We start from the raw sequence: 13,349 nt of genomic DNA, 5'->3' as shown, positions 1-13,349 counted from the left end.
TGGATGGGGAAATCAGTACAGGAAAATACAATTGCAAAGCAAAAAGCAACCGAAGCTGAGAGGAAAGCCGGACAGGAGCAGTCTGGCTTCGTTCAGCTGCAGATCCACCGCTGCAGACGCGGCTCTGTCTGACGGCGGTGCCGCGGCCGCCTCCGGTCCCTGCCCGGCTGCCCGCGGCAGGTTCCCCCCGCAGGGCAGTGCTGGAGGAGCTGCACCCACCACAGGTTCCCTCCCTAACGCACCTCCCCGAGCTGCCTCACGCCTGTTTACATTCAAAATCACTTTCCCGTGGCGTCCACGCAGAAAACAGACGTGCAGATTGCCCCTGCGAGCGATGGGTTACGTGTGCTTATCAGGGAGCCATGACATTTGCTGCTTACCTCTCGGAGGGTTCGCTTGGCAGAACGCAGTCCTCCGAGGGTCCCTGAAACCTAAAGCAATCCAGCCATTAAAGCACTTTAAGACCCTAAATACTGTTAGGCAGAGCGGCGGTGACATCCCCGTCCTGTACCGTCCTCACTTCTTCGCCCTGGGAAGGAAAAGCAAAGTCCTCGCGTCCTCTTGGTGCCCGGGCGCGGTTCCCCTTCAAAATGGCACTTTCGAATCAATCAAGGACACCAGAAACTCGGGAAGCAAAGAGTGCTGCCGTGGACGGTCGCCTTCCACCGTTAAGACAACTTGACATTGACCCTTCATCCTTGACCTTGTCCTCAGGATGAGAGAGGCGCCCGCGCCGCTGCCCGGGCGGCCCCGAGCGCGGAGCCGCTGCCCGCGGGGTGCCGAGCGAGGGCGAAGGGGCCAGGACCGGGACCGGAGCCGGCTCCGCTCCCCCGCGGGCAGGTGGAGACCGCCGGGGAGAAGCTCCGGGCAGCGCCGTGGCAGAGGCCGCCCTCCCGCCTGCCAAGCTGCCCCGATCCCGCTCCTCCCGCCGGGGTGCGGCGGCTCCCGCTGCTGCAACCTCCTTTTCCTTTCATTTCCCCCCCACCTAGGCCTCAGCAGCGCTGCTCCTACAAGCAGCCGGGCTGTGCTGGCTGTGGCGGAGCCGTGCCCGGGCTGCGCGGCGAGGGGACGGCACCGGGCGCCGCGGAGCTGCTGCGGCGGCGGCGGCCGGAGCGCGGCGGGGCCGGGCGAGGGGCGGGCGGGAGCCGCTGCAGGCCTTCCTGCCCGAACTCCGCCGCGCCTCCTTAAATCTCTGCCGTTAAAATGTGGGCGGGTGTTTCAACTCAAAAAGCGCTCAAATTTTTTTTCTTTTCAAAAAAAGCTGATGAGGTTAAAAAAAAAAAAAAAAAAAAAAGAAGGGGGAAAAAAAAAAAAGGAGAGAGAAACCGGCTTCGTGTCCTTAGGAAACAGAAGTAGCGATTGTTTGTGCTTAAAAAAGGGGGAGCGCAAAGCCGCGGGCGGAGGCGGCGGCCGCGGACCGGCAAGTGCAGCTTTATTTCGCGAAGTTGGAAGAGGAGGCGAGCGGGGCTGTCAGTGCGGCTGCGAGCGCGGCCGGGCCGGGGCAGCGGCGGCACCAGCGCAGCCCCTGCCCCTGCCAGGAGCTCGCCCCGCGCCCCGCGGCCGCGAGGGAGGAGCGGCCGTCCCGGGGAGCGCCCGGCGGAGTGCGGACAGCGGCGACGGGACCCCGGCGGAGGGACCCCGGCGGAGGGACGACGGCGGCGACGGCTCCGCGCCGCGGCTTCTCCACGCCCTGAGCGCGGGCGGCGGTTCGCGGCAGCCCCCCCGCGCCGCCCGCCGCCCTCCTGGATGCTCCGGAGCCGCCGCCGCCGGGGGCGGCCGCCGGCCGGGATCGCGCCCGCCCGCTGCGCGGAGGCTGCGCGGGGCCGCGGCAGTGAAGGCGCTGCTGCTGCTGCTGCTGCGGGGAGCCAGAGCAGCGAGGGAGCGAGCTGGGCGCCGGGACAGCCGCCGCCGCCGCGCCCGGCCCTCCGCGGGCGCGGCTCGTCCTTCCCTTCCCTGCTGGGCCCGGACTAAGCCGACGGAGAGGGATGAAGGGGGGATCCCGAGCGGGAGTTGGATGCACACTGCTACAGGAGACCTTTCCTCCGAGCTGCTGCTGCTGCTAAGTTTCAGAAACCGGCTGTGAACAGGGTGGGTTGTCTTCTTCTTCCAAGATCTCAGGTCTGAGTGAGTCTCCGGTGTACGTGTATATATGTTACCTATAACATATACAATACATTGCATAGCTGTTAATCTATTCCCCCCCTCCCCCCGCGAAAATGGCCAAAGTCTTTAATAAGAGTTACTCTATATGTGGAAGCAAAGAAATCTTGCTTCAAGTGGAGCTGCAGTTTTGCTGAATAATCACGTGTGAGTTAGGGGCGGGCTCTTGGCAAGGAGGTTTTTTACGAGTATTTACTACAAGGTCTTACTCCAGAAGATTAACCATCCCAATCCTTCTGTCAGTCTCCGATGCCATGCCTGGTTAAAAAAAAAAAAAAAATCTCATCTTTTTTCCGATCGTCAGTCACCCTAAAGAATGGCCGAGCCTTCTGGGAACGAGCTGGCGTCCGCGGCTGCCAAGGGGGACCTAGTGCAACTTACTAATTTGTTGCAAAAGAATGTAAACGTCAATGCACAAAATGGATTTGGGAGGACTGCGCTGCAGGTTGGTATCCAGAGAGGGAGAAAATATTTCATCACTGGTACCTACGTGACCCGGGTTTCCAAAAAAGACAACGTTTTAAGCAGGCTGGTGGATGAAATTCGAGTGGTTTTTCAAACTCGTTGGATGCCATATTTTATAACTTTAGTGGCTCCAACTCCCTAAAATGACGTACTTGAAATAAAACTGGTCAAAACCATTCTTTCAATCGGGGCTCACCCTCAATGTCAAACGGGCTACGAGTTTGCTAATATTTTGTAACTTCGTGGGGAGGAGGCAAGGAGTGAGAGAGCTGAGATGAAAAGAAATCAGCTTAGGTGAGCAGGATTTCATAGCAGGTCTGTAAACACGAATGTTCTGTTCTCTGAAGCTTAGGATTTTTATCTTTTTTTCTTCCTTTTTTTTTTTTTTCTTTTTTTTTTTTTTTCCTGCAATGTGCTTTTAAAGCGTGGCTCGTCTGGGTTCTGGGGTTTGCTGTGGATGGTACTTTTCCTTTCTGCTCTGTTTGTGGGAATGACCTTTCTCATTGGGAATCATGCTGCTCAGAAGCGAGGACCTCCGATGTACATTAAGAGCTAGCCCTGCGAGCCAGGGTTCCAGCTGAATCATTTGCTTTTTCATTCATATTTAAGACTTTAAAATTTGCTTTTTTTCAGATAGGCTAGCAGGGAAGGCACTGGTTCCAGTTATTTTCTTGCTGATCGTATAGGGTGCTGTGTCCTAATTTTTAACTGTGTAGTTGTGCAGGCAGGAGTTGGAACTCGTCCAGCTGCTAACTATTGTAGCTGATGAAAGATTTTGCTTTTAATAATATCAGATAATGATGGCAAAAAGGCTAGAATACCTAACAAATAGTGAAAGATGTGATTTATAAATCCAGAGGGAAAATAAGTGTGGTTATTTAGACTTAAGTTATGAGTAATGCAATGTGGAAGTGGAGCTATGGGTCTTTTTTATTTCACACATTAGTAAAATCGTTTTTTAACCCCTCTTCCCCCTTCCCCCAAAACCATGGTTAATAATTTCTGAAAGTGGATTTTTAAACAGCATAGAACCTGTGAATGTACTCGAGATATTTACAGCTTTTTGGCTTAACATCAAAATGTTAAAGCTGGAAAATGAGCACCTCTTGCTGATAATGCAGGAATGACCCTTTTTTGATAATTTTGCTGAAGCTGGAGATCTGTGAGCTCCTCGCTGTCCTGTTAACACCTAAATAGGGCATCGCATGGCAGTGCAGGCACTTGCAGCAACTTTTAAGAGAGTGAAAGGATTTAAATTAAGAACTTAGACAAACTAAATTCTTTAAGAAAGCAGGAAACATTTAGCTAGTTGATTTATCCTTGGGACAGGGGCTAAAAACTGATTTGTCCTACAGGAATGCTGGATATTTTTTTCTAGAAGGAGCTAACTGTCCATATCCTGAATTAAGGTATATTTTACACAATTACATAGCATCCAGCTATATTAAACATGCATCTGTGCCCTAGCGATACTTCTTAGGGATTATAACAACTGAGCTAATGAACCACCACAAAAACCAAAACAGGAGAATCTGTCGACTTATTTTCAATATGTATCATCCTGAAATGTGCTGTGGGTGCCTGGCCATGCTCGAAAGACTTCTCTGTCAGTACACTCTGTAAGAGTGAGATAATCTCTCTGTAATCACTCTCTCAGTTAAAATGGAGAGAATGCTCCTATATTAATGTCAATTAATTTATATTTTTCCTCTGCATTTATGTTTAATTAAAACACTACTCGGCTTGTCTTGCTCTGTCCTTTTTATTTCTGGTGAAGTGTACCTATGCAGGCCTCAAATACATCTCCTGCCCTTATGCTCTTCGTCAGACTTATTCAATTAATGCTTTCTACTTCTTTGGCTCCCTTCCCACAAAACGTAATTTTGCAAAATATAGGAGGCATTTGCTGTTCAGTTTTAGCCCATGGCCAAAAAGCACCACTTTTTTTAGGATTTTCTCCCCCTCGCATCTTTAACTGAAACCTTCAGTCCCCTGGCCTGAACACTGAAAACTCCCACTTAACCCAAATATATGTTTTGAATTCACAAATAATACAGCCTGGGCTCTCGAAAAGAGATCAGAATGTCCGGTTTTTACTAAACACAGAGAAATCACAATGATCTTGTTTTCTTTTACACTGCTTCCATCTCTGTTAGAAGTGAAAGAAGTGGCTGGAAGTCGGGAGCTGGAAGCCTTGGGGCACAGAGAGATCTCTTTCCCTGAATCCCAGCCTGTCTTATCTGCACTTTTGCTGTCTGTGGTTATAATCTGCTGGGCTGCTTTACCCTTCAAACGCTGTACATAAATGTATTTATTATATCTTGCTTTTCTGAAAAAAATTGATACATATTTTTCGTCTGGAGAGATTTTCAGCAAACCTCTGTAGAAATTGTACCTTAAGCTAAATCTAATGCACTGTAGTTCTTGTTTATGTTTGTTCCTTTTTAATTAATCAAGATTTTCAAATCAATGTGTGAATCTCTCTCTAAAAAAGTAGAAAAGAGTTGGGTTTTTTTCGAAATTTATACTTACAATGAGACTAGTTACAAGGACAGGAAAATATTGCCTATAGGCTAGAGATTACACAATATACATTACAGTGTTCATTTTTGGAAAGTGTACAAACAAAAAATGAGGAATTATAAGGAAATCGGTGCTAGCAGTTAAGTTACAAATAAGAGAGATTTGTGTTCTAATTATGATAGTTTTATGATGCAATTGAGAAAATTGAGGGAAGCATTTTCTTTTTTTTTTTTCCCTGAGAGAAACAGTCAGAAAATCCAATTATTGTTGTTGTTGTAATTTTTTAAGAGATGTTTTAACGACAGAATGTAGCCTCAGTTTACTTATAGAAAGGTTATGAAAGTATAATATAATATACTGATTTTAGAAAACAACTTCTGTAACTTTGAAACATTCCTTTTGACTTTTCCTTTTTGGGTGACCTAAATGAAACATAAATATTGGGGAGAATAATTTCTTTTAACATGTATGTTTCTCAACAGATAGAGCTATGGTACAGTCCAAATGTTTGTTTTATGATAATGCACAGACAATGTAAACACCTGAAAGCTTGTAAAAACACATTCTACATTTGCTGTTGCTTAGGTAAAATATCTGTTCCTCAGAGACACTATATTTGCTGTTTAACAAGATTAAACAGTAATGCAGAGGTGTCTCAATACTTAGGCAAATATAACTGAACTATACTTAATTTTTATATGTTAAGAAACTGAGATGACCTTCGTTAGGGGAAAAAAAAAAAAAGTTGTTATATGGCATTCTGTGCTATTTCAGGCATTAATTTTTCCGAGGCAGAAAGCTACGGCCACCGAAGTGATAACATCTTTCAGAATTTCACCGAGTTCAGTGAGAAATACATGAAAAAGGAGATGTTCTGGTGTGTCGTTAGTTCTGCAGCGAGTCTCCTCTGTCTGCTTTAAATGAGAGTTGGGCTCTGACAAAAGCCAGGGATGAGGAGCGAGGCCGGGAGGCAGTGCTGGAGCAAAGCCCCACCCGCGGTATCCAATTCTCTCTCTCTTTGCAGGTGATGAAACTCGGGAACCCCGAGATCGCCCGGCGGCTGCTCAGCAACGGGGCGAACCCCAACCTGAGAGACAGTACCGGCTTCGCTGTCATCCACGATGTAGCCAGGGAGGGGTTTCTGGACACTTTGCAGACTCTGCTGGAGTTCAAAGCCGATGCTAACATTGAGGACAACGACGGCAACCTGCCCTTGCACCTGGCGGCGCAGGAGGGCCACGTGCGGGTGGTGGAGCTGCTGCTGGCGCTGCCCGGCTGCAAGGTGGGCCACCAGAACAAGCGCGGGGCCACCGCCTACGACCTGGCCAAGCTCTACCGCAGGGCAGCCGTGGTGGAGCTGCTGGAGGCCAGCAGCTCCTTCCCCCCCAGCATGGACTGAGCCTGAGCCCTGCCGGGACGGGGTCTCCTTTGGACAGAGGGTGTGCAGACTTCTTGGGTTGTTTCCCTCCTTTTTAACAACGTTTGTTGCCAGAGTACTTTTTTTTTTTTTTTTTTTTTTTTTTTCCCTGAACAGCTGGTAGTGTAAGTCTCAAGAAATTCCAGAGGTGGGTTTGTAGACAACGGAAACGTTTTAAATCCATGCTCGGAGCAGTTCCCTATACCTTTCACTTTACACACTCATCTGTGTGTATGTTGGTTGCTCATATCTAGGTTTCCAGTATCAACTTTTACAATTTATTTTAGGTCATTCATATCAAGTCATTAATACAACAGCTACTATTCACATGCTTCATATTGCTGGACTTTTAAGAAAAGGAAATAGTTTACTGTGATTTCTCCCACCTCTCAATGCACCCCTCCCTTCTCCTCACTCCCCCCACCCCTCTTGGTCAGGCTCGAGAGTCTGAGGTCCTGTTTTAGATAAAAACATCTTTTTAATAAGGGGTCACCTGCAGCCCCTGCACAGGCAGAGCTGGAAGTCAAAGGCTGCGTGGCCTGAGGACAGTGGATGGCGCTTAGATGCTTTAGGCAGTAACTGTATTTTGTCACTAACAAGAGCTTGTAGAACTAGGTCACTTACTTTCTAAATGTAGATGACACTTTTCCTCTTTGTATATTTAAACTTTCACCAATCTGGTTTTGAATTTAGTTACCAGAAACAGTATAAGTGGTGTTTCTTCGATTGCCAGAGGTTTTAAACAGCTCAGTTTAGTAGTTCGTGTTTACTGTGCACTGCAGAAGTCGTTTTTGTTTTTTTTTTTTTTAGTTTCAAAACAAGCAGCAGAAAACCATTGTCAAAGAGGACATGAAAGCTGCAATACAAGACTTCTGGTCGCTTCATCTGCTGATTGCAGTTTAGATGTTCTCTGAGTAATATTTGCTTTCCACCAACTATTCTGTTTTGTCTGGAAAGAAACTATTTTAATGACAGCATCTCACAAAACAAGAATATTGGAATAGAGTGACGTTTAGGGAGCAGCACTTTTGATATTTGTGAAGTTAAGTTATTGCTTACATTGGAAATTTTCTATTGCAACAGAGAGTTGAGAGTATTCACCAGACTGAAACTCATTTGCCTCTCCAGCCCCAACAGGAGCTAACGATGCTCAGCACCGTGTCGGGAAGAGTCTATTATGAAACTTTTAACATTTGTACAGGATCTACTTATTTGGCAGATGGGCAGTTTAAAGTGCTTCATTCTGAATAGTCTAAATTTCAGTCGTGCAAAGTAGAAGGTTTTAAATCAATGCAAAATGAATACTACTTGAATACTACATTAAATAACACTTAAAAGAGGAGAGGGTTTAGTTTAGTTTTTAACTTTTTTTTTTTAATTAGCCCCACAAAATCAGTTACTACATTTTCAAGTAAAAAAAAATTGCTGAAACTGTCTGTCACATTTACTATAAGCTCTGTCACACTGCTGTGTTCTGATTAAAAACCTCTGTGAAATATGAAAAATTGTGCTATGATCATTAACCGGAGCAGCACGGCACGTAGGAAGCATTTTTGGAGAAATAATCCTAAAATTCCCGGTAGAAAGAGCACTAAACCACCTGAAATATTAAACCGAGCAACATAATCCACAGGTTCCTGAGGTGAAGTGACCCAGATCGCTCTGTGTTGCTCTTCATCTTCCTTTCCTCGTGTCCTGGAGGATGCTCTAAGCCTTTTCCTTCTCCATTCCTCTCACAAAGAGGAATTCCGTGCTACACCAGAAGGTAATATCCAACTTTCTCACGTTTGTTATTTTTTTTTTTTCACCCATGCTACTAAAAAACCTCATTCCAAACCCGTTTGGAGCTTCACCAGCATTTAATTTTCACTAAGGCGAAGTTTAAGCAGTGGCTTAATAGAACAATTTCTCTTCCGAGAAAAATGCCCCGCCTAGTCAGAAATAGCGGCGTTTATTGCGTGCCAGGAGTTCAGGGTTAAAGCCAGGACGAATCACCCCCAGCCATGCCCAAAGCCTCGGCGGCTGAGTCACGGGTGATAGTCTGGTTTAAAGGTGCGTTTTATCTGATTTCACTGCTGCGTTTTCTCTGTGAGCCCCTCAACTTACCAGGAACAAGATAATCGATTGAAAATCTTGGTTAGATACTTGGAAAGCAAAAATTGCTGTTATCCCAGGAAGTTAATAGTTACTGCAGAGAGCCTCTGGGAAACCTAAGAAATCAGTCAGCTGGTGGGGTACTGTGGGTTTGTCAGTGACAAAAGATGCCTGGTTGCTGGGGAATGGCTTTCCTCCAGAAGTCTTTATATTTACGGAGCGAGGAGAAAATAATATAAAGCAAGTCTCATTAATACAGAATATTGACACCTAAAACAGATTGTAATATCGCATGTGGTTTCAGAAATTGCTCTGGTGCTTTCCCCCCAGTATTTTGGCAACATCAAAAAGTCCAGTTTCAAAAACTCGCATAATCCTGAAAATGTCGACAAACATATTTACCCAGAGATGCAAAACTGCAGCGTGTGAGATGGAATTAAAAAATTTTGAGAGCTTTTATTGAGACATAAACCAACTGCCAAGTAAGTCTCCAGGCAGCAGCAGAGATCGCCCTGCAGCAGCCCAGGAATCGGCAGCAAAGAGTGCAGTATCGAGATGAGAGGTATAAATAGAAACAAATACAGCAAGCACAGAAAAATGTGAAGAAATAGAACATAAAATGTAGCTATACCAGGATTCACAGTGACCAGGCTGTGTGAGGACACAACTGTGGGGCAACAGCCCTCTCCCCTATTTCAGTTACACGGATGAGCAAAGCTGTTACACTTGACCTTTGTTTCTAAATTATCTTCGGAACAACGGCGGGAGCTGCTGAGCTCCTTTTGGAAAGGGGCAGATCCTAAAGGGATCCTACAGAGAACGAAGAGAGTTTCGTTTGTGGCAGCAGCGCCGTGAGAGGGTGAAATACCCGATCTGTGTGTGCTGGGGAGAGAGGGGCAGAGGTGCAGAGCTAACCCTGGCACTGCCCTGTCCTTAGCCGGGGGAGAGTGAATGAGAAGGTGTTTGAAGGTGAATTTTCCTCAGCCTCCAGTGCAATAAGGCACAGCACATTTAAGTACAAGAAAATACTTTCTTTCCAGCTTCCAGTGTGGGGAGAGGAATGGAATCAATGGTTTATTCCATGGTGGGGTAAGATATTAGCTCTCTAGGAAATGCCATTGCATTGTTCACATGAAGAAAGAGTTAACACAGGAGAAAACTACCACTTTCCATCTTCTAAAAGAAAGAAAAGGGTTTCTTCCACAAATGTACCTGGGAATTGACTGGGCAGCCAGAAGCCGCCAGACATTACTATCTCCTGACTAAAGTGCTGAAATTCCCTCGAAAAAGCGAGGGGAGGAAAGCTTTTACATTTATCTGTGGGGACTGCTGTCCTGTGCATGGAGGAAGAGGGGGGGGGGGGTGGGGAATTAAAAAAAAAAAAAAAAAAAGCAGCAGAAAGAAGTCAGAGAGAGAAAGAAAGATTTCTCACCGGCTCTCAGCACAGCCTGCCCCACCACACAGGCACTCAAAATGTCGGTGCTCCCGGAGGGCTCTGCCGGGGTCCCGGGGGAGGAGGGAGGGTCGCGCCGGCCGAGGTGCGGCAGGTCGGGCGGCCCCCGGGGAGCGCCGGGCCGCGGGGCCGCGGGGCGGGGGGGCCGCGCCCGGCTCCGAAACCGTTACTTTGGCTCCTGCGGCTCCGCTCCCCTTGCTCTTCCTGTCCAAATAATTTTAAATTTACGCGCCTTAAATAACAGTCTGATTTTATTTATTTAGTTTCCTCCGCGGGCTCCGCCGCCGCTTCGCTGCGCCCCGGTCCCCGCCGACAGGCCCGGGGCGGCCGCGGGCCGGGCAGCGCTGCGCGGCCCCGGGGCTCGGACACCCCGGCCGCCCCCGCCGCTCTCTTCTCCCGTTCTCCCGCCGCCACCGCAACTTGCGCTGCGCCCTTTTTTTTTTTTTTTCCTATCTTCTCCTTCCTTCTTTTTTTTTTTTTTTCCCTCTTTTCTCTTTTCCCCTCCCTTTCCTCCCTCTCCCCGCAGCCGGGACTGGAGTCTCCTCAGCGAAACTCCGGTGCTTTCGCAGCCGCAGTGAGTACAGAGAAGGGACCCACGTCTTGCCGGGGGGATGTTTCTAACGCATCTTTGTGGCCGCTGCCGGGCGGCGGCGGCGGCGGGGCTCCCGCTGCTGCGCCGGGCTCTCCTCCCCCAGCCCCGCGTCCAGGGATGCAGAAGCATCTTCCCCCACCGCAGCTCACGTAGAAAGCAAAACCGAGCAGGTTTGTCTCCAGGTTTCCTTAAAAAAATGGGTAGCAAGGTGTATCTCCCAGCCGGAGCTTCTCATGACCTCGTGTTACATTTTAAAATCAGGCAGGCGAGAGAGGGGGGAGGAAAAATCCACGCTTCTTGGCTTCTGTGTCACAGAGGCGAGAAAATTATCTTCGAATGTAAAGTACATGGCACATTTCTGAGAGCCAGATGTGCCAAGCCTGGCTTGGAAGCCCTGATCTGCCGAGCCTCACTCGGAAAAAAATAATAATTCACTTCTGCCATGGCTCTGAGTGGTAAAATGGCTTCTGCGTTTTGAAGAAGCACTAAGTACAAATCACCAGGGACATTTTACAGTGCCAAAGGTTCCTGCTTGTCATTTTGTACCTTTCCCCTGTTTGAATTACCTTTCAGCACTGTATCAGTTATAATTGTGCGAAGTTCAGCTTAAGGATCTACAAGAGACCTCTCCTATGCTGGATACTTCAGAATAACCTTGACCTTTGATTAGTGCTTATCCTACAAGATAAGTCATGCAGGGAAAGCATGGAATTGGGCAAGGCACCTGCAAAAGCACAATTGAAATGGCTCTATTTTTAATCTAGTGTTAAAATGGCTTCTGAATCTGACCAAACAAAGGGCACTCAGGGGCTAGAAGACAAAATTGAGAGCTCGGTGGCAAATTTCAGTTTGACACACAGAGGACCCCGAGCCAATTTCCTCATCCCCAGATACATTTTGTGCCGTTGGTGAACCAGACTCAAACTGCCAGAAAGGGTAAATTCCCTCTGAAAGAAAGTGAATCAGCCAAAAGTATAATCAGCTTTTCAGGGAAGTACAAGACCACTGAACCATGTTTCCAGTTGCATTTCTTTGTTCCTCTGTAACTGTTTTCTGATATTTGTACCAGTAATTATAAGGGCCACTAGCATTTATGAGTCTGTTAAATTAAAGAAGCCTAATTCGGGGTAGGAAGCTTGAAACATTTTCTTCACAGTGCAGCCACCAAAAGGTTAAAGTCAATTCACAGCTCCTCTGAAAGTTTTCCTTCAGCAGATAGTGCCTATCAAGATGGTCTTTCTTTCTCCTGTTACACCCTGAGAGCAGGAAACGGGGCAGCATTTCTACTGCAACACAACCCTCTTCACTCCTCAATATTAAGATTATTACCAGCACAATGATATTTTAATGAACACTTTTACATACACGGAGCTAATGAACATTTAAAGGAAAAGATACACAGCACACACCACAATAAAATGCGATGCCTTGTAGGAACACTGAGTATTCAAAAGCTTTTCAGGGTTTGACCTTAATGAAACACAAGAGCAGTCCTGGGTACAGATCACATTTATATGCGGAGTATATTGCAGGCCTGAATGAGAGCTTCTGCTAAAGTTAATTGTAATTTTCTGGTGAGGGAGGATCCATGTTCAGGCCTGAAGTTATTAACATTTATTCTGATAGAAATAGGGACATTGGGATACACTTTGTCAAATCAAAAAAGGGTACTTTCTGCTTCAGATATGTTACCCTAGAGGTGATGTACCACCATTTGAAAATCTGCACTTCCAAATCAGGCATGCCAGGATAGGACTGAATTGATCAGTCAGGAACTTTTGCTTGCATCTAGTAATGCTGGAAAACAGGCAGAGGAGATGTTCAGACCACACCAGCTGGAATATACACAGGCCAGGAAACCAAGCTGTTAATTATAAATACTTCCTATAGAATGGATTTTTTAAATTTTTCTGAAAGGAGAAGTACACTCTGCTAGAAAAAGCATTTTATTCTCTGTACATAACATAGTCCTTGAGGGTGTGACTGTAGGTACACAAACAAAGCTGTATTTAATCTCCCTAAGAGAATTTTATAGAGAACATCTGTTAAAGAGAGGAGTGCATTTGTTTCAGGAGCACTGTAACATTTACTAATATCACCTCCTTGCACCAATATATATGCTTTAAAATAGTGTGCTGTCTGTGGATTTTTCAGATGTAATTTGTTTTAGCTCCTGTAAAATAAGGGCTACAGACAAAGAGCTGTGTTACACTTTGATGCAGTCACAGTATTCAGAATCCAGCACTGTATGCATGTATTACAGAAAACAACTATTTCCTTCCTGTACCAGCATTTTAATTTATGGAAACATACTGTTTTGTGTAAAGAAGGCAGTAGATAATTAACAGTATTAATTTAATCTAATTATAGGCCTCTGAGGCAAAAAGCTGACACTTTTCATTGTGGTATATTCAGGGAAGTTAATTGAAACAACATTGCAGCCACAAGGCATAACATGCCCATCGTATATTTGATACTAATTCTTTTCTCAAAAATGGGACGAATCTGATGCTCGCTAGAGATAAGAATTGCTGTTACTCACTCGAGTAAGGAAAGTCTGGGGAATCTCATTATGCAATGCTGCAGTGCACTGCAATATATCTGCAATTCCAGAGCTAACCACAGACAACCTAATTTGCCAAATT

General features: G+C 46.4%; 2 protein-coding genes and 1 long non-coding RNA gene across 4 annotated transcripts in view; 1 reads left to right on the top strand and 2 right to left on the bottom strand.

Moving 5' to 3' along the window:
• FAF1 (Fas associated factor 1) overlaps window positions 1-1,158 on the bottom strand; it is a 154,081-nt gene extending 152,923 nt beyond the window's left edge. Inside the window, exon 1 of the mRNA XM_002192970.7 lies at window positions 381-1,158. The gene's annotated coding sequence lies outside the window, so the exon portion shown is untranslated. The remainder of the gene's footprint in view (window positions 1-380) is intronic.
• CDKN2C (cyclin dependent kinase inhibitor 2C) lies at window positions 716-8,070 on the top strand. 2 transcript variants are annotated; one of them, XM_012575274.5, is made up of 3 exons: window positions 1,291-2,088; window positions 2,465-2,605; window positions 6,173-8,070. In XM_012575274.5, the coding sequence occupies exons 2-3, from the start codon at window positions 2,477-2,479 to the stop codon at window positions 6,545-6,547; spliced, it is 504 nt and encodes a 167-aa protein (XP_012430728.2). In that variant the 5' UTR covers window positions 1,291-2,088; window positions 2,465-2,476; the 3' UTR covers window positions 6,548-8,070. The 2 variants fall into 2 exon arrangements, with proteins under 2 accessions (XP_072789033.1, XP_012430728.2); XM_072932932.1 differs by lacking the exon at window positions 2,465-2,605 and having other exon boundaries at window positions 716-2,088; window positions 6,173-6,311.
• Window positions 7,354-11,578, bottom strand: LOC140684635 (uncharacterized). The gene is made up of 2 exons (XR_012057209.1): window positions 10,092-11,578; window positions 7,354-9,469 (listed from the first exon to the last, which is right to left on the bottom strand). It is a non-coding gene; the product is annotated as an uncharacterized lncRNA (long non-coding RNA).
• Window positions 11,579-13,349: the final 1,771 nt, after the last annotated feature.

The sequence above is a fragment of the Taeniopygia guttata genome, chromosome 8 (assembly GCF_048771995.1).
Source record: "Taeniopygia guttata chromosome 8, bTaeGut7.mat, whole genome shotgun sequence".
In the NCBI taxonomy this organism is placed as follows: Eukaryota; Metazoa; Chordata; class Aves; order Passeriformes; family Estrildidae; genus Taeniopygia; species Taeniopygia guttata.
Note: the sequence above shows the minus strand (reverse complement) of the source record. Positions and strands in the feature narration are given on the sequence as shown.

What these genes read in the sequence shown, in the direction of transcription:
- CDKN2C (XM_072932932.1), top strand. Translation starts at nt 716, where the DNA reads ATGAGAGAGGCGCCCGCGCCGCTGCCCGGGCGGCCCCGAGCGCGGAGC.